Source organism: Eumetopias jubatus, unplaced genomic scaffold, assembly GCF_037043125.1.
Source record: "Eumetopias jubatus isolate StellerSeaLion01/CBP00866 unplaced genomic scaffold, mEumJub1_p1.0 scaffold_1, whole genome shotgun sequence".
Lineage (NCBI taxonomy): Eukaryota > Metazoa > Chordata > Mammalia > Carnivora > Otariidae > Eumetopias > Eumetopias jubatus.
In genome coordinates, this window is record NW_028274807.1 from 188032938 (window position 1) to 188056366 (window position 23429).

A 23429-nucleotide genomic window follows, 5' to 3' on the forward strand; every position below is an offset into this window, starting at 1 on the left:
TTTCTTATTTCAAAATATGGACCTATAAAATAAAACAGAGATACAGTCCTTTGGGCTCGATACAACCAAAGCTACCTGAGAGGGTCAAATGGCCAAGTCCTACTGCTGCTTTTCTCTAGAAAGGTGGTCGCCCATCTCTGCATGGAGAGAAAGGGCAGCAGCATCTCTGTTTCCATTAAGCCAGATACAGTCATAATTAGAATCTCAGTGTATTTGTGAAAAATGTCGTCACACAGCTTCTAACCACAGCTGAAGATAGTCAGCCTGTCAAGAACAGGCTCAAGCTAGAGCCCATAACCCTCTTGTGGGTGTCCATGAGGACACGTCATAGGACCATTGCTGGACAGGTTGTTCACAACTCTCCCATAGCCTGAATAAAAGCTTTTGTTCCTAACTGGCAGTTGGACAACATTTCTACCAGCTTTTTAGAGTTGGCTCCTTGTTAGTCATGTCATTCTGGCCTTCAGTGTGGAAGCAAATTTAGAAAGCATGCAATCCAAAGCTTCCCAGGACTAGTACCAAGTACCCACTCCACACTACACTCTCCTTGACTGACCTTCTCTCAATCTCCACTTAAACACCTCCAGGCACAGAGAATCTGTGCTTCATCGTTGCCCATTTCAGGTTAGGATGGCTCTGAATGGTTGCACTAAACACTGTCCTTGATATATGCACACGGAAAAACCTGTTTCTCATTTCTCAAAATGCACTCTATCTCTCTCTGCCTGAGATATACATATGAAACATAGTTTTAAAATAACTTTCATTTTCCAGATTTTCAAGGATATTGATATCTTAATAATCATAAAGCATCAGACCAGACATCTTAGCAACATGTAGGTGACCTGGTATGAAATACAAGAGTACTAGACTCGGAGGAGTCTGCACTTCTGACTCTGACATTAACTTGCTGGATGACCTTGGGCAAGTCAGATGATTTTCCCAAGCCTCAGTACCCTCTTTTGTAAAACAAGAATTTTGAATACCCAAGACTTTTTCAACACTAGCGTTCTAGAAAATGTGATTTTTCCATATTCACCCCCTGCGATTTGATCACGACTGCCTCCCTAGTACCTGAAATAGGGCCAGTGACACAAAAGATGCTCAATAAATATTTACGGACTGACATTTATTAAGGAACCATACAGCCTGAAAATTATAAGGCTATAATAGGAAAACTATGGGGAGGAGAAAAAGGAAAAGATACGGTCCCCTGGTCAGGGATTTCAATTTGGCTGGGTCTGAGCAACATACACACAAGAAAAATGACTTTAAATATTTACCACTGTACAAATAATGTAACAAAGAATGATGAGATCATAGAGTAGAAATGAATGAATCTCCACTGAGGAGTCACGAAGGAAATAGCTTGGAGAGTAAGATTTCCAAAGGGGAAGGGTGCTTGGGAAGAGCATGAGCAAACGTAGAAACATGGGAGAAAGCAGGGTATGTGATAGAAACAGTGAATGTTTGAGTTTGGCCGGCACAAATGAGGAGGGAGGTAAGCCATAGGTTAGAAAGTTGATTGGGAGGTTCTAAAAGCCCATGAAGTTTAGAACTTTATTCTCTAGGTCATACTTTTCAAACAGGGGCTTTACAGCTCCCAGGCTGGTAAAAATTGGTTCTTGGCAGGGCAGATGGGCAAAAAAAAAAATTTTACTCCTGTCGTGTATATGTATAAAGCACAGGTCTTACCTAGAGTACATAAACAGATCTACAGTATACTGATGGTATTAAATTCTCATGGGGAAGGCAGTTGGGGGCCTGGTGGTGCTAATGAATAAAAGGTTGGGAAACACCACTCTAAACTATAGAAAGATATCAGAGAGTGCCCACCTCCCCAAGCTAAGGATTAGACCTAAGGATAAGCACAGAGAAAGGCTTTAGGGTCCAGAGCACCAAAAGACAAGATGTACTATGTACATTCATGTAACGAATGGCTCATAAAGTGGGAGGCATTCTGAATCTCAAATCTATCCCCATCCAGCCATCCAGAAGTCTTTGAGAGAATACCCGACCATATCATCTCTGCATGGAGACACAATCTTGATTAGAATTTATTCCAGAAGTGAGGGATGTCTCTACCTCTAGTCGTTTCATCCACAGAAATGAGACATGCACATTTGTGACGTTCATCCATGTGAGAGAGAGAGAGCAGATGAGAACTTTTTAATCCAGTGCCCCAGGAACACGCATTTGACCTGAATGGGAGCTATTTATCCTTTTTTAGCAGAGTCCCCACAATGAATGAGTCTAATTTTTTTACGTCTATTTATTCTTTAGTAATCTCTACACCCAACATGGGGCTCAAACCCACAAACCCAAGATCAAGAGTCGTGCGCTTCTCCAACTAAGCCAGGCAGGTGCCCCAGAATGAGTCTATTTTTTTAACATATATCAGTTGTTAGGATTGCAATTCACACTTTTTATACTATCCAGAGATATCTCGTTATGATTCTCACAGAGAAGCATGTGATGGACTTGTTTTTAGGTAGTTGCTGAAGGGCCCTCTAAAATAATAATTTGTTATATCCATCAGCAGCTCCTGGAGCCTGATCTGACCTGTGTGCTACTAGAAAATTCTCCCTTTTCACATGTATATTATGTTTAGAATTGCCTCTTTGACTATAAATATGTTATTAATATCCAAATAAAATATTAGTAACATTAATAGTACACTCTATTATTTTGCTAAACAGAAATATCAAGCATGTTTCAGTCTTTTAAACATAGAGCATTATAGTATGTCACATGAAGGAAATGTTTCTACATGAGTCCAGCACAGTAGTCCAGCCAAAATGTCATATTTTACAAATATAGTATGTTCTGATTAATATAAGTATTTTTCAAATTTGCATATGCAAAACAAAGCTCATTTCTAATTTGTGTACCCACCATCCGCTAATATGTTTAAATTAAGTTGCTTTTGCATACATCTGTATGTTATTCATTCCTAGCTACTTTTAATTTGCTTAGAATTGACATTTTAACTTGCCAGGCTGCCATCTCTAAAGATCTCCTAATTCCTTGATCATTATTCAGTGTGTGTATCATTTAATGATCACATTTGCTTATGTAGGCTTACACATGTCTTCATGGAAATCGCCAACGGTTTTGTTACATGGCAGTGTTTAAGTCTGAGAGCCACCAGGGACTGACTTCAGAGGCAGATTCTCCAGTTAAACAGAGAAACATCAAAGAAAAGTTCCATTGTTTCTTCTACTTCATAGTCCTCTTTAGCTAATCTCTTGACCATTCCCAGAAGAGCACCTCTCATCCCAAGTAGAGAAGTGTAATTGGCTTTCCCAAAATGTGAAGTATAAAGAACAAACCTGTGTGACACCTGTTTCCCTTAAGGAAAAGAATGCCAGGTTGGTAATTTTGCATTCTAGGTTTTTCCATCCATGTTGCCATTGGGAAAGAGTAACTTGTTTCCGGAGGGAGGCAGGTGTCCAGACTCTCTGTAGGTTCCAGGATTTCTGACTTATCCGGAGGCTTGCCCTGCTAAGCAAGCCCAGAGGCAGCTCCAGCCCTTGCAAGAGTTCTGTTAGTCAAACACAGCTTGCCCGGGGCAGAGCTGCTTTGGCAAAACTTGCTCTTCTGCAAGATCCAAAAAGAAACCCTCAACTCCTCTGCCAAAGTTCTGTCAACTCCACTTAAACAGGAAGGCTCCTCTCAGATGCAGAGTTAGGCTGGGCTCTGCTGTGCCAGTGACTTTGGCTGGATGGAACACCCTTAAAATGCCACTACAGAAGACACACGGTGCCAGTTTGTGAAGCAGTAAATGCCACGGTCCTTCCACAGAGATATACTTGATTCGAGTTGGGGTTTTGTTTTTGTTTTATTTTCTCTCTTTATTCATAAAGTTATCCATCTCTCCATCACATCAGTTGATCCATCTTTGTTCAAAAAACAAAAAGCTGATGCAGGTCACATTTTTTATCTTTTTATTAATTTTAACATTTTACGGAAAAATGTGCTGCTTGGTTAACTTTCACAGACTGAACACACCCTTGTAACAATCACACAGATAAAGAAACAGAACATCCCCAGCACCTCTAAAGCCCTGCTTTCTTTCTCCCAGTCTCTATCTCACTTCCAAGGGTGACTAACACAAGGCCACATTTGAAATCCACTTGTGCTCTTAAGAATTTAGAATTAGAGGGGGGTTTGGGATTCTTTTCTTTTCCTAGGTGTCTTTTTGCGTGTGTAAACATGTCTCCATTTTAATTGGACTTAGTTTGAGGGAGGACGTTTCTTTAAGTGCTTTATACAGTTATTCAACGCTAATCCTTCTTGATACAATTCCTTCATCTTTACCATCCACATGACACCCTGTTGCACATACACCTGTCTTTAGAAGTAACAATTGGAAAGTATGCGTTCAAGTGGGTGAACTTCCCATCATGCCTTGTATCTAATATCTGATGTGAGAAATGTGCCTCGATCAAAAACAAGTTATGAATAAAAGAAAGTGAAAATGCGCCACCATTGCTTTCAATCCCAGCTATTCCCCAGCAGCCCCAGCTCCACCAATGCCAAGAATTCCACGAACTTCAAATTCTTGGCATCAGACAAGTTCTAGACTCTCATAGCAGCGGATCTGGAAGCCAAAAGCCCCTCACCCAGGCATTTAAATAATGTGATCATTGTGTAGAGGTGTCTTTGAGTTTCCACACTGTTAAGTCACTCTGTGGTTAATTTTTCTCCATTCACTTTTGTCATTTCTCTCTGAATCCTGAACTGCACCACAGCTCCCCATCCGTAAGCTGTCTTCTGAAGTGTGTTGCTTGAGTTTTCACTGTCATCTTGCTGTGGACTTAGCCAATTTATTTACAACTGTTCATGTGCTTCTGCCACATCTGCATTGTCACTGTGATGGTATTTTTTCTTTCTGTCTGTTTCTTCCACAGGAGTTTAACCAGTAACCTACCCAATGTGAACCTACCCAATGTGAACCTTCCCAAAGTACCAAATCTACCAGTTAACATCCCTCTAGGCATCCCACAAATGCCTACTTTTTCGGCACCGTCATGGATGGCTGCTATATATGATGCTGAGTGTGTATTCAGTTCACATTAGATCTAATTTAAATTTAAGTGATCTTGGCATGGATATGTATTGTTTATTTCTATACATCCTATATAACAGAGATGGAGATGGATAATTAGACATATTTTGCTGATCATACAGAGACAATATTGTTTATTTCTGGCATACAATGTGTTTGTAAGACGTTTGCTATATATACAGCACTAACAATTTGTCTTACGCCCACTGAATGCTTGAGGACTATGTTTCACTTCCTGAATTCTTTTGCAAAAGGAGACTGCCCATGTTTTGTTTTGTTTTTGTCGTTGCTTTTCTTTTCTTTTTTTTTAATCCAGGTGCCATGACTCTAGGAGTTCTTCATTCAAAAATAGTCCAAGAAACCTCTTTGATGGGCTGTCCAGTCATCTCTGGCCTGATCCAAATCTAAGAGGGAAGCACACTTACCTAGAAGTTGGGGTTTTCTTTAAATAAAAAATTCCTAGAGACTGTTTAAACCATAAAGCATATTTCTGGTGTCAGCAAATGGCAGGATATAGTAACAGTATGTTCAGGGCTAAATGAAAACTTCGGAATGGATCAAGCCTTAGTAATGTCTATGTTATGTAAAGATACTTTCCAAGGTCATAATGCAATATGGAGCATTGGGATCTAGGTAGCAAGAAAATATCTAAATTTGAGAATGCAAGAATCAAACAACAAATAATTAAATTTTGCAGTAGCTGTATCATCTGTGGTATGAGGGTAGGGCCATTCTTTACATTCAACTATACAAATGCCAGGAATGCATGGGGTTTGTCTTTTGGGGAGGCCTGGCCGCCCCTTTAAGGGCAGGAACTCAGGGGTCCAGGCTGAGCCACCACTTCTAGCTTAGGAAGTGAACCCGCTCTCTTTTTTCCTATAGCAAGAAGATCCAGCACCCCTAAATTCTACCTCAGGGAAATCAAATTAAAACCATGTGCATGATTTAATAAGTGAAATAGGGTTTAGTGATTCTATACCCTCCTTTGATCCTTTTCTTAGACCACAGCTAATTATAGGCCAGATAAGCTTTTTCTTGAAAGAATAAATTGGCACATTTTCAAAGGAAAGTGTTATTATCAAAGGAATAAAAAATGATCTGAAACTGGCAGTGATGTTTTGAAATCTCGAAATCACATTCATCAAGATGGCCCTCAACATTTTTAGTTCTGCAGTGATCCAGGTAGAAACAGGGCATTAAATGACGGCTCTACTTGGCTGCTTCGAAGTTGCCTAACATTTTTAAAAACCTCTATTCGTTCGCAAGTGCACAATGAAATCATATAGTTAATGTGTCTGATTCTCTTTTAAAGACAAATTAAAACCTCCAAAAATTTATAACTGAAAAAAAATTCTTCTAAAAAAAGTAAATCATATTCATGCTAAGATGACTATACCAAAAGTTAGATTAGGTAGTCTCTGTTAAAAATTAAAATATAAATATCTGAAAGCTTTTCTCACCTTCTTCTATGCATGCTCTGTGGCATTGTTTTTGAAAAGATATGAATCAAGACATTGTAATAAAGCAGATAATGGTCTCCATTCAATTAATTAAGGCATGAGTGGGAACACATTTTGGTAACTGCTCAGCAATCAAAATAGTCTTGGTGCTATTGCCTTAACATTAACAGTTTATCTTAAAAATAAAAAGAAAATATTCTTTTCCTCATGTCAAAACTTAATAATAAGCTCTTCAAAGAAAAAAAAAAACCCTAGAATTTTTTGAAACTCTGAAACCAGATGGGTGTCAAAATGTTGTTGTAATAAATACCAATTATTGCATTCATATGTACTTAATGATTTAAAACATACAACCATGCAGTTCCAAAACGGGGTTTAGACTAGACAAAGTTGGGGTTTCTTTTTCCCAAGCATAGGATGGGGAGTGGGGGGAAGGCTGAACTTTCACGGAGAAATAACGCATTCCCCCACTTTTGAACGGTGCTTATGGCAGGATCTGAATAGAAGGCATAGATCCTCAATCACCCACCAGGAAATGCCTGATTCTATATCTTTTCATAATTCCAGTTTCCTCCTTTGCCACTTTCCATTTTTAAGGACGTGTTTCCATGTTACCTGCTCCTTCGTGTCAGATACATCTACATACTGACCTCAGACTGGTCTGTCCTTGGAAACATTACCCTGTTGGTCCAGGCCGTAGGCTCCCTCTCGGCATGCTGGGAGTTTGCCCCCTCCCCACCCCACAGTAGCTGTGTATGCGTTTATGCACTAGCTATATTTCTCTCTGAAGCATTAATTCAATGCAGCTGGCATCTGTCACAATAGAAACACCCACTCTCATCTGTTTCTATAGACGATGTCAGAACAAGTGGTAATGCATGGTGTGTTGGACATTTTATAAATTACCGTGTTAGCATTAGTGGTATGCGAGGAAGGGGGATGGGTGGCCACCCCTCAGAGCTCCAAATGGGACTGTTAACCAAAGAGAAAGCCAGCCAGAGAAAGACAAGAGGGTGAGAGATGGAGCATTTCCCATACACAGGTTTTCCGTGGATGCCCCAGGTAAAAGTTTCTTAGACGTCATTGTACAGAAGGGAATCAAGACCAATTTCTCCATCTGTACAGGCAACTGGGTAAGGCGGTGCAATGGTAAAAAGAGCTCAGGTTTTGAGCCCTAACGCTTTGCAAATATCCCCTGTTGGCTCATCACCCCCCACCCCCGCAACTCACCTCGTCCTGAGGCTGCCTATACAACAGGCTGGTCTATGATAATTGGAGTGAGAACCAAACTGAACAAGAATCTTGGACTCAAGGTATCCAGATGTACTTGTCTTGATTTGAGTCACCCCAGTTTCTTTCCAGCTCTGCAAGAGAGAAAGCAGGTCCTCGCTCACCACTTTGTTAGCACTGTCCTTTTAAAACTGAAAGTCTTGTGCAATCTCCAAGACACCTCCACTCTGGAGGGGAGCTGGGGAAGTGCATGAAACCCTGAATTTGAATAACTGCATGATGCCATGTAGTTATTATCCGTTGAAACTTACTTCTCCCTCTGGTTCGTGGCCTTCATCTGAATCATCACATGTGTTAATGTGGTTATTAAAAGAAGGCTGATTTTTACCATACACCATTCTCCTGGTCATTGTGGGGCAACACCTTTCTTTCCTCAGACTTCTCACTGGTCTGGAATAATTGGCCGAACAAAGCAGACTAAGTCATGTATGGTAAAACTCAAAATCCGCCGGTGGAGATGGCCCCCACCTCCACCGCCAACACGCGTCGTTTTGTATGTTCAAGCCACTGTTTGCCTTAAGCCTTCTAGCACCTAGTTGTCTTTGTGTCAGCTTTTCCAGAATCCAAGGCCCGTGGGTGACTCTCGTTTTCTAATTTTTATCCTGCCAGTAATGGATCAGGCACTTCAGAAGATCTGTTCTGGAAACTCGATGCCCTTCAGACCTTCATTCGGGATTTGCACTGGCCTGAGGAAGAGTTTGGAAAGCACCTAGAACAACGGCTGAAGCTGATGGCAAGTGACATGATTGAATCTTGTGTCAAAAGGTAAGCCTCAGTGGCTGGACAGGCCCTGCACGCCTTCCCCGCTACACTCTGACTCAGGGGATGGTAGGTGGCCACTCTTTCAATTGGCCATAATTTGGATTTTTTTTTTGGAGAAGGTGCTTGCTTGTCCAAGTCAGCTGGAGTGGTGGCCACCCAAGTCTATCTCCTGTTCACCTGCCCCACGTCTGTCCCAAACCCCACACGATATGGTAGCCAGTTTTTTCACTTAGCTCCATGAGGAAGGGACCCATGTCTGTTCTTGTTCTTCTCTGTATCCCTGGTATCTAGCAGCACCTGACACACAATATTTACTTAGAAAGTATGTGTGTAAGGTGTAAGTGTGTGCGTGAGGGGGATGGCTGATGGAGAAAAGAGAAGCATGCGCTGTTCTGGAGCCCGGCAACCCGGTGCAGGTAGCAGGAAATGAGTGCCTTTGCAGAAATGTGAGCAGGATCTCAGCAATGTCATTTGTCCCATATACGCGAACTGAGCACATACTCTGTGCCGACTCTGAGTTGTCCTGCCCCAAATCTAACTAGACATCAGTGAGGGGGCAGGAGATGTTAAACATTCATGTGAACTTTCTACAAATTGCCTGCTCTGTGGCCGTGGCATATAGGGTCGAGGTGGGAATGCTACACTTGAAGTTCTCAGGTAGAGTGTTCTGAGAAGGTGAAGAGAAGAAAATGAGAACAATATGCATACAGTCAACAAAGATTGTTTAGCTTCTCCTACCTGCCAGACACAGTGCTACATTCCTGGTGTGCCATGCCATGAAGAATGAGAGACCGCATTCCTTCCCTCCTGGAGGATCTAGATGTGTGTATCAGACACAGAGATGGAATTCCTCTGGTTTAACATCATTATCATCACCCTGTCTCTCCCCAGACACACATCCAAGTTCCTTTTCCAGTTCATAACCATTCCATTATTTTTCTTCATTCAAAAAAAAAAAAAAAAAGACCACAAGCAGCGCAGGCCACTCCAGATCTCCAGATGTTGTGTAGTTTCGTTGATGGATCAGTTGTGGGTGATGGGGGCTGGGTTTGTCTGGGAGTGATCTGAATTTTATATCTTGGAAGAAGAAAAAAGAAGTAATAACGTCAAAACTGGAACCCAAAAGGGCAAAAGAACAATGCAGGTCCAGGCAGGTGAACATCTCAGCAGAAACTGGGGAAGGAGGTACATGCTGGGGGGAGTCTGGGCAGGTGTTTGACGGCACTTCTGGAAGCTCAAAGTCCTGGCAATCCAAATTGTGTGTTTCGTTCTTTTTCTTCCTACTCTTAAAACCAAAGGCAGATCTATTGTTCAAGGTCAAACTGTTTCCTTAGAATTTTGAATTCTATCATTTCCTATATAGTCTCCATCAGTTTTAGGAAAAGCAAATCTTTTCTTACAGCCAAACCATTCCACCAAAGACTTCTTATGGGGCAGTTCCCCTGTGGTAAAAAATTCTCTCCTGATCTGTACTCAGGGCTGCAGCACATTGGAATGAACACTTACTGGCTTCTGATCTGTGCACACAATTGTACAAAAAACCAGATATGCCCTTCTGAGAAGCCAGTCTTTCGAGTAGGGAGTAGGAAGTGGGGAGTTGATGGGGGGAAAATGGGAGGACATGTGGATGTGAAAGGTAGGCAGGGACTCTTATCACAAATCTTTGGGGCCAGCTACCTCAAAGAGTGTGAACTCCTCACCAGCAGGGAGTTTATCTTATTTATTTTGAGCTCCTGGCCCTCCCCAGGTCCCAGTGTCATGCTTGGCACATAGTAGCTGTTAAGTAACCTCTTATTAACAGAAGCTGATCAACTGCACATTCATACTTGACATCAGATGCTTAAATTTCTTGATGTCCCTTCCAATTATGTCCCCAGACAAAAGCAGACAACTGCAAATATAAGTGCAAATATCATCCCCTAACCTCCAGATGCAGAGGGTAAAACATGAAAAAGTCCTTGGATGTTTTAAGACATAGAATCTACATGACTAGAACCTAGAATCTTTGCTTTCCTCTTTGTGACGGAATAAACGGTCGTCGTTCTAGAAGGACATCACCATAAGGACATTATTTCATAGATGTAAATATACAACATCCAAAGTCAATCAAGCACTCTTCATTTCCAAGTGTCTGGGAAATTTAAATCATTCATCTGATGGACATGACAGAGCCTCTAGTCTAGTCTATACCAGATACTGTGTGCCACTGAAACCCAGCTCCCTAACCCTGTCCTCAAGGACAGTCAGTTGAATTCAGTAACCTCTCCATCCCTGGCATTTTCCTCCATGGATCCCTCTCAGTCATACTAATTTTGCATTTGGTTTCCTCTTTTCACACCCTCCAAGGGCAATACACAGTTCCCCTGTGAAAACAGAAGACGTTTACTTCGTTGTAAGGGAACGATGTAGCACTCCCCTTTCTCCATTTGGGCCGGAACTGGTATGCCGACCTCAAAAGATCAGCACAGGGACCTGTCCAACTCAGTCCCCATCAGACCTCCTTTTCACAAGACCAGAAAAGGATGTATTTTCAGTGTAGCTTAAAATGATCATCATGATTAGAAAGCTACTTCAATGCACCGAGTCTTTAGAAGCCAAGATACATTTATCTTTAACATGATCATATAATATATAGGAGTGCTTTAAGGGCTTTTTTTTTTTCTTTTAAGTTTTTTTCTTAAGAACTAGGCTTCCAACCTTAGAAATTATACTTGGCTTCCCTGCATGCACTCAGGGTGTGTTAGCAAGCTGGCATCCTTTCCTGAGCTAACTAGCTGTGTGGTCCTCCTCTGCACTGTTAGAAAACTGCTACTAATACCTCTTGAAGCAATGCTTTCCTGGTGGCTGCATGATCTCCAGAACCTGACGGCGAACAATGCTGAAAAGATGCATTGGGCGAAAGGAGCTTTAATAAAACCACTTACTAACCAGGTGCTTTTCTTTCAAGACATGGGATGATGTGACCCACTTCTCTAAAACCTTTTAAAATCTAGCTGGTCCCCTTTACAATGCCGATACCAAGGATTAAATCTCACACCTGTATTACCAGCTGGCCGTGTCCGACTAGGTTTTTCCTGTGAGCAGTTAGCACGTTGCTGGGATCATAATTTGACCTATGTCAGAATTATGTCCCATTAAGCTTGCACCATCACACAGTTCTTGAATTGGTAAGTATATTGTGCCATTTTCACTTACTAAAAATATATACTCTTAAAAATATATAGGATATATACTCTGATCGCAGAATAATAGACATTGCCAACAAATATAGTGGAAGTCCCCTGATACCACTCCTCCTAATTTAACTTTCCTCCCCAAAGGTACCTATCTTATTTTTTTAGTCTTTAAAACCATATAACAACTGGATCTTTTTTTTTTACTTCAGTCTCTTTTAAAACCAAAAGGAAAAAAAAACAATAAATGTCATTTAAGATTTTTTCCCCACCATGAGATTTTGAAGATTAAAAGCTGCTTTTTTGTTTTTTGTTTTTTTAATGAAGTGATTCAAGGTAGGCAGTTGCCAATGTGAGAGAACTTACATGTGCTATAATGCTATAATTGGGTTTTTGTTAATTCATTCATTCTCCTGCAATTAGGGATCTCTATAGCATGTAAACTATAGTCAGAAATACGCTGAGCTACAGGTGTTCCATGTACTGCCGAGAAAGGGAGGGTTTCCGTGGCTGTCTCTGTGAATAGGCCTTCCTTAGTTGGGAAAGTCATTTTTAAAAGAACACATGTGAAGTCATTGTCGATTGAAACTGATTACAGCCTTCAATTTTCTTTTTCACTGACCTCTCAGAAAATGTCTCCTCCACCTGCTGCCATGAATGCTGAATTGGTCTTTTCCTACTTTGTTTTAATAGAACCAGGATTGCATTTGAAGTTAAGCTGCAAAAAACCAGTCGATCAACAGATTTTCGAGTCCCACAGTCAATATGCACCATGTTTAATGTTATGGTTGATGCCAAAGCTCAATCAACAAAACTTTGCAGCATGGAAATGGGCCAAGAGGTAAAAAAAAAAAAAAAAAAATACAGATTTTTTTTTCCCCCTCCATTGATCATGTAAAAGAAAACTTCACAAATTCCTTCCATCTACACTAGTCTGCTAGTTTCAGAAATATCCTTCTAACATTTGTGGATTAAGCTACAGATGAATGTTTGGTATCTGTTTGTTAAGTAAATTTCTAAGGCATGTGCTAATGAGAATGCCAGTCACTTGGAAGTGATTCTTGGCTAGAGTTGGGGTGGTCTTAAAGTTCCTTCAAGTCAAATAATGTGCGATGACCTTATTTATTAGGCTGGTATCTCCAACGGAGCTGTTTGCCAGAGTGCAAGTCATTTTCACATTTGAAGTGCATTTTATCACTTTGAACATCTGGACCGCAGGAGGGCTCTCTTTCTTGCATCAAGCAAGCTCCAAGATATATAATGTTTATCACCCTGCTACCCCATCCCCAGCCAGCAGGTTCTGAATTTTTAAGAAATCACAGACTTTCCTATTTCCTTAGATTGAGTTGATTGTGAATCTTCCCTGACCAAAAGGTTAGTCCTTTGCTAAGTTTCCAATTCCAAAGTGGTATTTAAAATGTAAAGGAGAAAGAAGCAGCAACTCGGGCTTGATTAAAGACTATCATGATCATTTTTCTCTGATGGCCTCAAGCCAGCTAGATATTCATATACCAATTTAGAATTAATTCAGAAACATTTCTGGCAACTCTCATGTTGTTGCCAATTGGCATAAATTGCTCCTAAATCAGATCTTTCGATACCAGCCTTACATGCTCAGAATTCTTACTAAATTATATTTGCTCCTTGTTCGTTATTTATTTTCTCTTATCGGCACCTTCCATTTTTAAATGTGGGTTGGTGGTATTCTCTTCCTGACAACATCATCTCCAACCTTCTTTCCCCACTAATCAGCTTCCTCAGCCACCTCTGTTAGTACTTGCTCCCGACTGACTTTCTTTGGAGGGACATTTGCTCAGGGGTTATGTTCTAGGCACTAGGGGCAAATGCAAGGGGTCCACAGTTCTGTTTCATGGCTCCATGTGCTGCATCTGACTGACCCGGAGCAGTGGTTCTCAAGATTTAAGTGAGCATCAGGCTCATCTAGAGAGCTTCTCAAAACCCAGATCGTTGGGTCTCACCCCAGGGATTTCTGAGAGGTCCGGGGTGTGGTCTAGGGATTTGCATTTCTAACCAATTCCCTGGTGATGCTGATGCTGCCGGCTAGTCTGGAGACCACAGGTTGAGAATCATTGGTGTGGGGGCTCAGTATCCAAAAAGGAGTTAAGATTAGGGCTCACACCTGAAGGACAGCACCCCGAGAAAGGCTCAGGTTGGGTGTTCAGCCACCAGGATTCTTACCCTGGCTGTGCTGCAAATGAGCTGGGCCTTAGTTTTCTCCTCCGTAAAATGATAACACTATTCTAATTTAATTCAGGCTATTTTGAGTTGCAGTATCAGTTCATCAAATCCTACCAAGAAGGCCAGCATGTGAAAAAATAAAATGAGAGCTGCTGTGGATAGAGTGAAGGGTAGGGGGCCAAGAAGAGGGGCCCCGTGCTCAAGATACCATGTTCCTTTCCACCTCTGCAATTCTTCACTGCCCACCTGAAGTCTCTTGGGCTTCATAGAGCCCACTTGAGAAACCCTGCTTTTGGTGATCTCTAATGCTCATTAAGATCCCTTTGAATTCAGACTTTCCAAAATTCTATCCCTCCTGAATTTTTCTCCCCTTGAGCTCTTTTTTAAAAAATTGAGATGTCATTGGCATGCCATAAAATTCACCCTTTTAAAGTATACAATTCAGTAGTTTTTAGTATGTTCACAAAGCTGTGCAACCATCACCACAATCAATTGCAAGACTCTTCCATCACCCTAAAAAGAAACCTGACCTATGAATAATAATTCCCCAACCCTCCCTCCCCAGCCCTGGGCAACCGCCACCCTACTTGGTCTCTAAGGACTTGCCTATTCTGAGCATTTCATATAAATGGACTCTCATGTGGCCTTTTGTGACTGGTTTCTTTCATATGACATCATGTTTTCAAGATTCATGCTGTCACATGTATCAGCACTTTCTTCCTTTTTATACTGAATAGTATTTCATTATATGGCTTTACCACATCTTATTTATCAGTCCATCAGTTGATAGACATTTGAGTTGTTTCCACTTTGTAGCTACTCCAAGTAACACTGCCGTGAACATTCATGTTCATGTGGACCTATGTTTTCATGTGGACCTATGTATTCATGTGAGCCTGTGTTTTCATGTGGACCTATGTTTTCAACTCTCTTGGATATATACCTAGGATTGAACCTGCTGGGTCAAATGGTCACTCTATGTTTAACTTTTTGAGGATCTACCAAACTGTTTTCCAAAGTAGCTGTACTATTTTACATACCCATCAGGAATGTATGAGAAATCCCATTTCTCTACAACTTAGCCAATACTTCTTATTATCTGTTTTCTTATAGCCACCCTCGTGTGTGTGTACAATAGTATCTCACAGTGGTTTTCATTTGCAGTGATGTTGGCCATCTTTTTATGTGTCTGTTGGCCATTTATAAATCTTCTTTGAAGAAATGTCTATTTAAATCCTTTGCCCATTTAAAAAATTAAATTGTCTTTTTATTATTTAGCTGAAAGAGTTCTTTATATATTCTGGATACTAAACCATTATCCTATATATGATTTGCAACTATTTTCTCCCATTCTGCCAGTTGTCTTTTTCACTTTCTTGGTAGTATCCCTTAAAACACCAATCATTTTTTTTAGTTTGTTGGAGTCCAGTCTATCTCTTTCCCCTTGGAGTTTCCCGAGATGTCCTTTTCAACTGAGTTTAACAAGGCTGACAGCATTCTAGGATGAGGAAGGATTGTGTTGCACTAGGACTGGCCTCCTTTCCCCTCAGCAGGTCTTACAGTCCCTCTTCAGATTGACTCAATTGTGGCCATATTTAAAGAACTCCCACATACCTAGTCAGATGCTAAGCAATCTTTCCAAACAAGCCAAGTCATTCTGATCTTAACTCCTTAAGGAGAAAAAAATACTTTCCCACATTTTTGCATTTCAGGAGACCTATGGACCTTGTTAAGCCAGACAGTAGCCCCTAGTTGGAGATATATGATGAAAAATAGCAAGTTGATTTTGTCACAAGGGGATCCTGCTCTTATCTTTACCACTAATCACTTCAATGCTGCAGTAGAATGACCTTGGCTTAAACTTGGGGTCATGGTTTTCTAGAACAGGTTGTCTAGTGGCTTAAGAAGTACATATTATGGAGCCTATACCTTAGCTGCCAAACTCTGTGACCTTGAGCAAGTCCCTTACTCTTACAACTTTACTGTCATCATTTGTCACATGAGAGATATAGTATGTGACACACAACCTTTGAGAGATATGGAGCTTGTTGAAACTAAGGATAAACCTCCCTCACTTCTGGATGTCAGATTAGAATGTTGTCTTGGATATGCCCAAACAGTAACATTTTTGAGGCTAAGTAGAAATGCCTACTTCTTTCTGGGCATTGTTCTATTGGATAAAGTAGAAAACACTTCATGTATCCCTTCCAAATAATTCAATATTCTGCTTTTTTTTTTTAATTAAAACAACCAAGGCTGGTAAACATTTCTCATTTTTCCTGAGCCCCCATACCCCTCTTCCCAGACCAAATGAGCTTTATTAAAGGCTCATCCAATACCGTATTCTAGTCTGTGGCTCTTATCCTAAGCCTTCCAGTTTCTCAAGCCATGCTAGAGAGACCCGCTGTGCCATTTCTTCTTAGCGTAATTGAATCAGAAACACCTGTGTGACAAGCTCATGGAAATTGAGGCCTCTGCTGACCTTAGACTACCAAATGACTGAGAAAAGTCAGAGTCAGAATGAAGCCAGACACCATTTTCTGTAAATACATACTTCCTTTGAGGGACCTTGCTAGCTGTGACCTTGAATAGAACTTCAATGGGAAGTCTCGGGCAAATGGTCTCTTCTTAATTTTTCATACTTTGCAGAATGGGGATATCCATCTCCAAAATCAACTGAATTGTAAAATGAGATTGGCCAAGGATGACTGGAAATTGGGAGAATAGGTAGCAGTTCAATGCTTTTGTGTAGTTTTCACTTTGTGAGTATGGATATTAAGCTCACATGTAGATCTAGTTATAGTACCTGCTTCCACCTGCATTCCAACTCTCTCAGTGTTTTAGACTAGTGACTGGCCAGGTGATACAATATTCTCCCATCTTAAGATCACTTCCTGAATTTCATCACCAGGGTAAAGTCTCATCTAAAGGCAGCTGTTGAAACATTTGTTAACCATACTTTTCCATCTTAAATATTTATTTTTTCATTAAAATTTGCAAAGCACCAATAGAGAGGAAATTGTGTATTAGTTTTTCGCTTGGTCTAGTGTGTTTTCATCTCATTTCCAAGGTCAGATGGTCTTAACAGAAAGACAACATACACACAATCTGTTCCATGACAAGGCAAAATGTGCAGTGCAGAAAGTCAAGTGGAATGATTTTTACAAAGTGATTGTGAATTTGCCGCAGCTCAGCTCATCAGAAGCAGAAGTGAACTCCCCAGACTTTCCATACCACTGAAGATTAGCAGTTCCCTTGCTATTATCATGATCTAGTGCCCCAGAATATAATTGATGTGTATTATTATTATTATTATTATTATCATTATTATTACCACTACTACGGCTAGGGTCAGGCCAATCCAGTGACACCCAGAGAGGGAACTGGAAAATGCAAAAATAGGAAGGATCACTCTTTGTACTCATATTGAGATGCAGATGGAATTGGATAGTCCAGATGGACTGCAAGAGACTTGTGACAAGATCATCTTATTGGGGGAATGGTACCTAAAAGATGCCCCGGTAGTGTTTTATACCCCTTCATAGAGCTTCACGTGTGCATGGAACAAATAATCTCCCCAGAAAGAGCATAATGAAGGTCGAGTACTCACTATTGCCCCAGAAAAGCCAGTTAATCAAATGAGTCTCGGGAGACTCTGGTAAAAGAAATTCGTGCATTTTGTACTTCCTCACATAGGAATGGGGACTGCTTTGATGTATACTACTTTAATGCATGCTAAACAGAGTGGATGTTACCCTGCTGAATGATCTTTCCCAAAGTAGGTTTTATTTAATTCAGATTATAATTTACATACAACAGAATATATGTAGATTTTACATGAGTGTAGAGAAATGTAAACACACATGTAACCACTATGCTAACCAATTAATGATAATAGTAGTAATACTGCTATATAGTGCTTCTCAGTTTCTAAACCACATTTCCATGCATCGTTTCACTACTGTGTTGTTAGGTGAATATGATTCCTGTATTCACAGGGGTCATTCTTAGCCCCACTGAGGAGATGAGGAAATAGACCAGCAGAGATTGACATGTTCAAATTTCCTCTGGAAGTAAGAGGCAGAATAATCATATCAAAACAACCTTTTCATGACAGAAAAAAAGAAATGTGAACAGGAGTGGAGAGAATCGTATTTGTTTAGAGTGAAGAGACAGTGGGACTCTGTGGGGAGGTCAGGGCCAAGTTTGGCATGGAAAAATTGAAGGCGGGAAGAGGTTCCCATCGACCCACTACATCTCCATATCCTTCAGTTTGGACTCCTTCCAGAATGAAAAGGTTTGAGGTTCCCCCACTTGTGAAGAGAAAGCTTATTTGATTTTCAAGAAAGAATAACATTACTAACAGCTCAGACCAAGAGCCTGTGTCTTTCTTGGTGTGTGGAAAACAACCGCTCTTGGCTCTGCTTGCCATTTCACCCAAGTTTTTTCAAGAGAATGTTTCTATTCTCAGTGATGTTCTTTGCTTGGTTAGATGCCCCTCGTTTAATATTTCAGATTGTATTATTTTGCCTACAACTTGCTTTTCTGAGTTAGTTGAATCTCATAATTAATTTAATACATGTGAATCATTTATAGTAATCCAAAGAAAATCAAGCAGAGCGAGGCAGTCACATGAGGAGGAAAGTAAGCATGTGATACTGGATCTTATCTCAAGACCTAAAAATGAATTTGGAGCCCTGTCAATATTCCTGAATTCTTTTGCTCTGACATCTTTCTTTGTGTTTCTAGTACAGAATTCGGCAGATAGTTTTTGCATTTAGCTTCAGGTTTATGCCACTTACTAGTAAATCCCTTCGTGAAGCTAGCAGTAGAGCCAACGTGGGTTCTGATTCATCAGGACTACACAACATGGACCATTTGGTTCATTGTTTTTCCTCTAATCAACTGGAAGGGAACTAAAATGGGAAGATGGAGCATTAAGACCGTATCTCCTTACCCTTAGCTTCTGCTTTATGAACTTGAACAAATAATATTTGAATTGCAGTTACAGTTGACAAGATGTTTTCACATCTGATCCTCACTTGATCCTCATAATGGATCTGTGAGTCTGAGAACAGGACCACCAGAAAATGGTTTTTAAATAAAAATAATAATAAGTAATAAGGTAATAATAATAATAGAAGAACAGAGCTGCTAAATATCTTTAAACAGGGTTTGCTTCGTTCTCTTTCCAAAAGCAGTATTTGTACTGGCTTCCCTTTCTACCCCACCCATTGGTCCGAAGTGCTTAGTAGTAGTATCTGTTTTTTGACAGATGAGGAAACTGAACTATATTTTCTTAGGCGACCTGACTTTCCAACTTTGCACTGGGATTTTATCCGGGTCTTACAATTACAAACCACATTCCCCTGTGACTTTTCCTGAATTAACTTAATTCACATCCCTTCACTCACTTTCATTAATTCTGATTGCCAGTTATCAGAATATCAACCCACATTCCCATGGCTTATTATTTCTGTATGTTTTCATAGCTTTTTGAATGGTTTGTTTAATTTTCATTTTCTCGTGTGTCTTTTTGTCCTAATTTTTATTTGCACTGTTCCTTTTTTTTCTATTCCTAATTAATCATCCTTCTGAAAGTTTGCTAAAGAGTGGGTAAGTGCATTTTCCTTTCCAAATAGCAGTGTTTTGCATTGTTATTTTTTATTAAGGAATAATTCAAATGGATACTAAAATGATCTAATAAATGTCAAGGAACTGGCATACAGTATTTTCTGTTGAAACCGCTTTTCCTCTTTTCCTGGCATTTACAGCAGATTTTTGTTTGTGTGGGGGTTTGTTTTCGCATTACTATTTAAATTTAATCGACAGAAGCCTTTAGAGAAATTGAAAAACTTAACAGGAGTCTTAGTGGAGGCTCTAAACCTGGGTCTGCTTTTCCATGAATAGAGAAAATGAGTGGCTTCCACAGAGGTTCAGAAAATGACACTTTGCCTCGGCACTCAGTCAACATCTAGAGATAGAACTAGCAGGCTCTGGGGGCATGAACCCGAAGTATCAGAGGGTTTCAGAACAGTTTTTGCAAAATCAGTCACAATGTCTTGGTCAAATTCTGAGCCACAACCCCCAGCAGTTTTCCAAAGAGAAGTTTTCATCCCCTGTATTAAATTATTGTGATATCTTGTTTTGTGAGTTCCAGACCCACACACCGCTAGGCCATGAAGCCATCCATGCATGCTATTTGTAATCGTGTGTATGTATCTACACATATCAAAGCCATCAAAAGCCTTGGGTGAGGAGCCATGTGCCTGGTAACTTTTTTAAGAGCTTCAGATCTCTCTTCATCAAAGACCTGGAGTCAGAATCTTACAGCTGCTTCTGGGAGTATGGAAATAGACTGGGTCTGCAGGCCAGGCTTTATTTATAAATTGTGTTGTCTAAAAATTACTGACGGATGCAGTGCCATCACCTCCACAACATGCTAATATTTGTCTTTCTGTGTTCTTTAGCATCAGTACCATTCAAAAATAGATGAACTAATTGAAGAAACTGTTAAAGAAATGATAACACTCTTGGTTGCAAAGGTAACCTTCAGCTTCAGGTGAAATGTTTCATTGTGAACATCGCTTTGTTATATCTGCATTTCCATTAAAATGTAACACGTTAAAAAGTTGAGCTGGATACTTGTATCTCTCAGGAAACAAGATCGTACGTCACCCAGGCTCAGAATGATTTTTTCTGATGATTGGGAGCCGTGTGAAGATAAATCGATGAAGTGGCATGTGTTAACTTAATAAGAAATTGTCCCCAGACGTTGCACTAGGTTATGTGGAAAATGTTTGTTTTGTTTTTCAGCCCTGACAAAGTTAGATTTTAGAAACAGAAAGTTAAACGGTAATAAGGAATTCTGCCATCCTGAAAACCCCCTCTCCCCTCGTTTTGCATGCAGCGAGAGTCATAATAAAACATAAAAGTCAGATAAAGCTATTTCAGTCACCCTCATGAATTATAGAATTTTAACTAAGTAATGCTGAATGGGAAGACATTTATATTTGCCAGTGCTAAACTTCTGTTTCCCCCAAATTACTGATAAAATACAAATAAAAATAGATTGGATTAAATGTAGTGCTAATATGTAACGTAAAAACTGCTTTGCGCAGTTTTGGATTTTGAAAAGTACATTTAATATTATCGCATGCTGTATGCAACTCAATAATATTTTGTCACTTTATACTTCTGTAACACTCTATATTTGCAATCACATAATAATGAAGAGAAAGCCGGATAAGTCAAATATTTCTGTGTGAAAGCATCTATTCCTTTCCCCAAAAGCGGGAATCAAATAATAGAAGGCAAAACCGAGCGAGGTCATTGCTAGTCTCTGTGTGATTGGGGAATGTTGCTCCTTAGTGTGAACAATTAGAGTTTGAAATAATAATTCTTCTCTTTTTGCTGTTTTACTAGTTCGTTACTATCTTGGAAGGAGTACTGGCAAAATTATCCAGATATGACGAAGGGACTTTGTTTTCTTCTTTTTTGTCATTTACCGTAAGTAAAGAGCTTCTTTCTTCCTGGTTTTTGTTTTAGTTTTGGTTTGGGTTTGGGTTTAAGGGCGAGGTGCCAATGTGTCACTTTGGTTTGGGTTATAAGTATGTTAATAAAGGTCAACTGCCAATGTATAGTAACATTAAAAGAATAAGCAGGACATTTCACAACAGCAGGTAATCCAAAATCATTTCTATTTCACTTGTGAATATACAGTATGTATGTATATACATGTATGTACACACACACACACATATGTCTCTATATGTATATATCCAAAAGAGAGTTGCTGGCCTGAGCCCACGTTAGCTATCTCAGACAAATCACTTCCTGTTTCTGGGCTACCACTTCCCCATCTGTAAATGAAGAAAATTAATTTCAAAGGTTGCAAATAGAGACCTTCAGGTCAGACAGAGCTTTTAAATATGTTTTATTTGGTCCTCACTGTGTCGGATACACTTTTCTTAACTGAATTAGTTGCCTACATTTAAAAATCCAGAGAATCCACAGGGATGTCCATATTCCAGGCTTTCTTCATAAAGGGCACAGTTAGCAGCTCTGGGCCTGCATACATGGATAGCAACCATCTGCTGGAGCCAAGTCACGGTGGTCCCCATTGACCAGACATGTGTTTGCCAGTTTCCTGTAGTGTCCTCCTGGCTATTTTGTTCATTCATATTACCTGCCTGGGCTTGAGAGCACTGGAGTTCACAACCTCTGGAGCAGATGACTGAGTCTGTACAAATTGTGAGGGGCTCTAATTCTGTGCCAGAATTAGAAGCAAGTTTGGTTGTGGGCAGAAGCCAGCCTAAATCTCTGTAGGTAAATGACCAAAGGAGATAGTCACTGGAAATGGGCTGCTTTGGGGGCCTAGTTCTCCCACCCTTCTTGTGCTCAGTGCCTGTGACAGCTGCATCTTGTCCTGCCATTTCTGATAGCAGGGTTTTTGCTGGCTTTGAGACTAGCTGTTTTCCTCTGGCAATGCCATAGGAAAGGCAGTCAGCTTAAGTCCTATTATCTCTGGATCTTTAAAACAGCCTTAATGTAGGAAGAATCTCCTAGAAAGGCACTGAATGCCGAGACGAGGCCCAGCACAGGCTAGGGGGTAGCACATCATCATCTTTGGAATCTAGCAGACCAGGTTCAAATCCCATCGCCAATATTCACCAGCTGTGTCATCGTCAGTAGCTGTCTCAGTCTCTCTGAGCCTCAGCTTTGCTTTGGTTTTGGTTTTGGCTTTGGGGAGGGGTGCTGTTGTGTAATTTTGGTTTGGGTTTGTGCATACTCGTGTTAATTGTGGTCAACTACCATGATGTATGGGAGTGAGGAATGGATAATATCTTCTATGATGAGTTGTTGTGAAGATAATAATGTAAGTGAAAGAGTGTAGCATAGTCCTCGCACAAAGTAGACCTCAATAAATGGTGGTTATCATTAATGAAAGATAACCAACATGATTATTATATAGCGCAAACACACATGCACACAAGTTCTCCCAAAATATACCTTCCATTGGTATTTCCCATGCGTTAGATTTTCTGGGAATTAAGGGAAATGTAGACAAAAAACATTTAAAACAATTTTAGACAGCATCCATGTATCCACATACCCAGCTTATTTTAATATGCAGCTCTAAACTTCCAGATATAAGGAATGAACTCAGCCCCAGAAGTGTGACGGCCCTAGTCCCTGGAATTTAGTGGTAAATGTGGGGTGGACAATGGTGACAATAAGAAATTTGTCCCGTAGCTCTCTATAGAACCACCCATAATGTGTCCCAGCTGAAAGGGTATCTATCCAGCCACTCCTTTGACAGACAAAGAAACCAAGGCCCAGAGAGGGGAAGTAATGTGTCCAAGGTCACACAGCAATATAGGAAGCCAGGTCTCCTGCCAACTTCCTCCACCATTGAACAGCTTCCTGGAGAGAGTGGGATTCAGCCGGCAGTTGCCTAGCACTGGAAGGCAG

At 40.4% G+C, this 23429-nt stretch overlaps 1 protein-coding gene across 15 annotated transcripts in view; it reads left to right on the top strand.

Moving 5' to 3' along the window:
• Positions 1-23429, top strand: part of CADPS (calcium dependent secretion activator) — a 470398-nt gene that overhangs the window by 382225 nt on the left and 64744 nt on the right. For 9 of the 15 annotated variants that reach the window (XM_088021921.1, XM_088021929.1, XM_088021901.1 and 6 more), the window contains 5 exons: positions 4914-5060; positions 8431-8586; positions 12450-12597; positions 20426-20500; positions 21381-21464. In XM_088021921.1, coding sequence (XP_087878047.1) covers positions 4914-5060; positions 8431-8586; positions 12450-12597; positions 20426-20500; positions 21381-21464 — 610 coding nt within the window. The remainder of the gene's footprint in view (positions 1-4913; positions 5061-8430; positions 8587-12449; positions 12598-20425; positions 20501-21380; positions 21465-23429) is intronic. The other 6 variants (XM_088021935.1, XM_088021936.1, XM_028110402.2 and 3 more) reach the window with 1 other exon arrangement.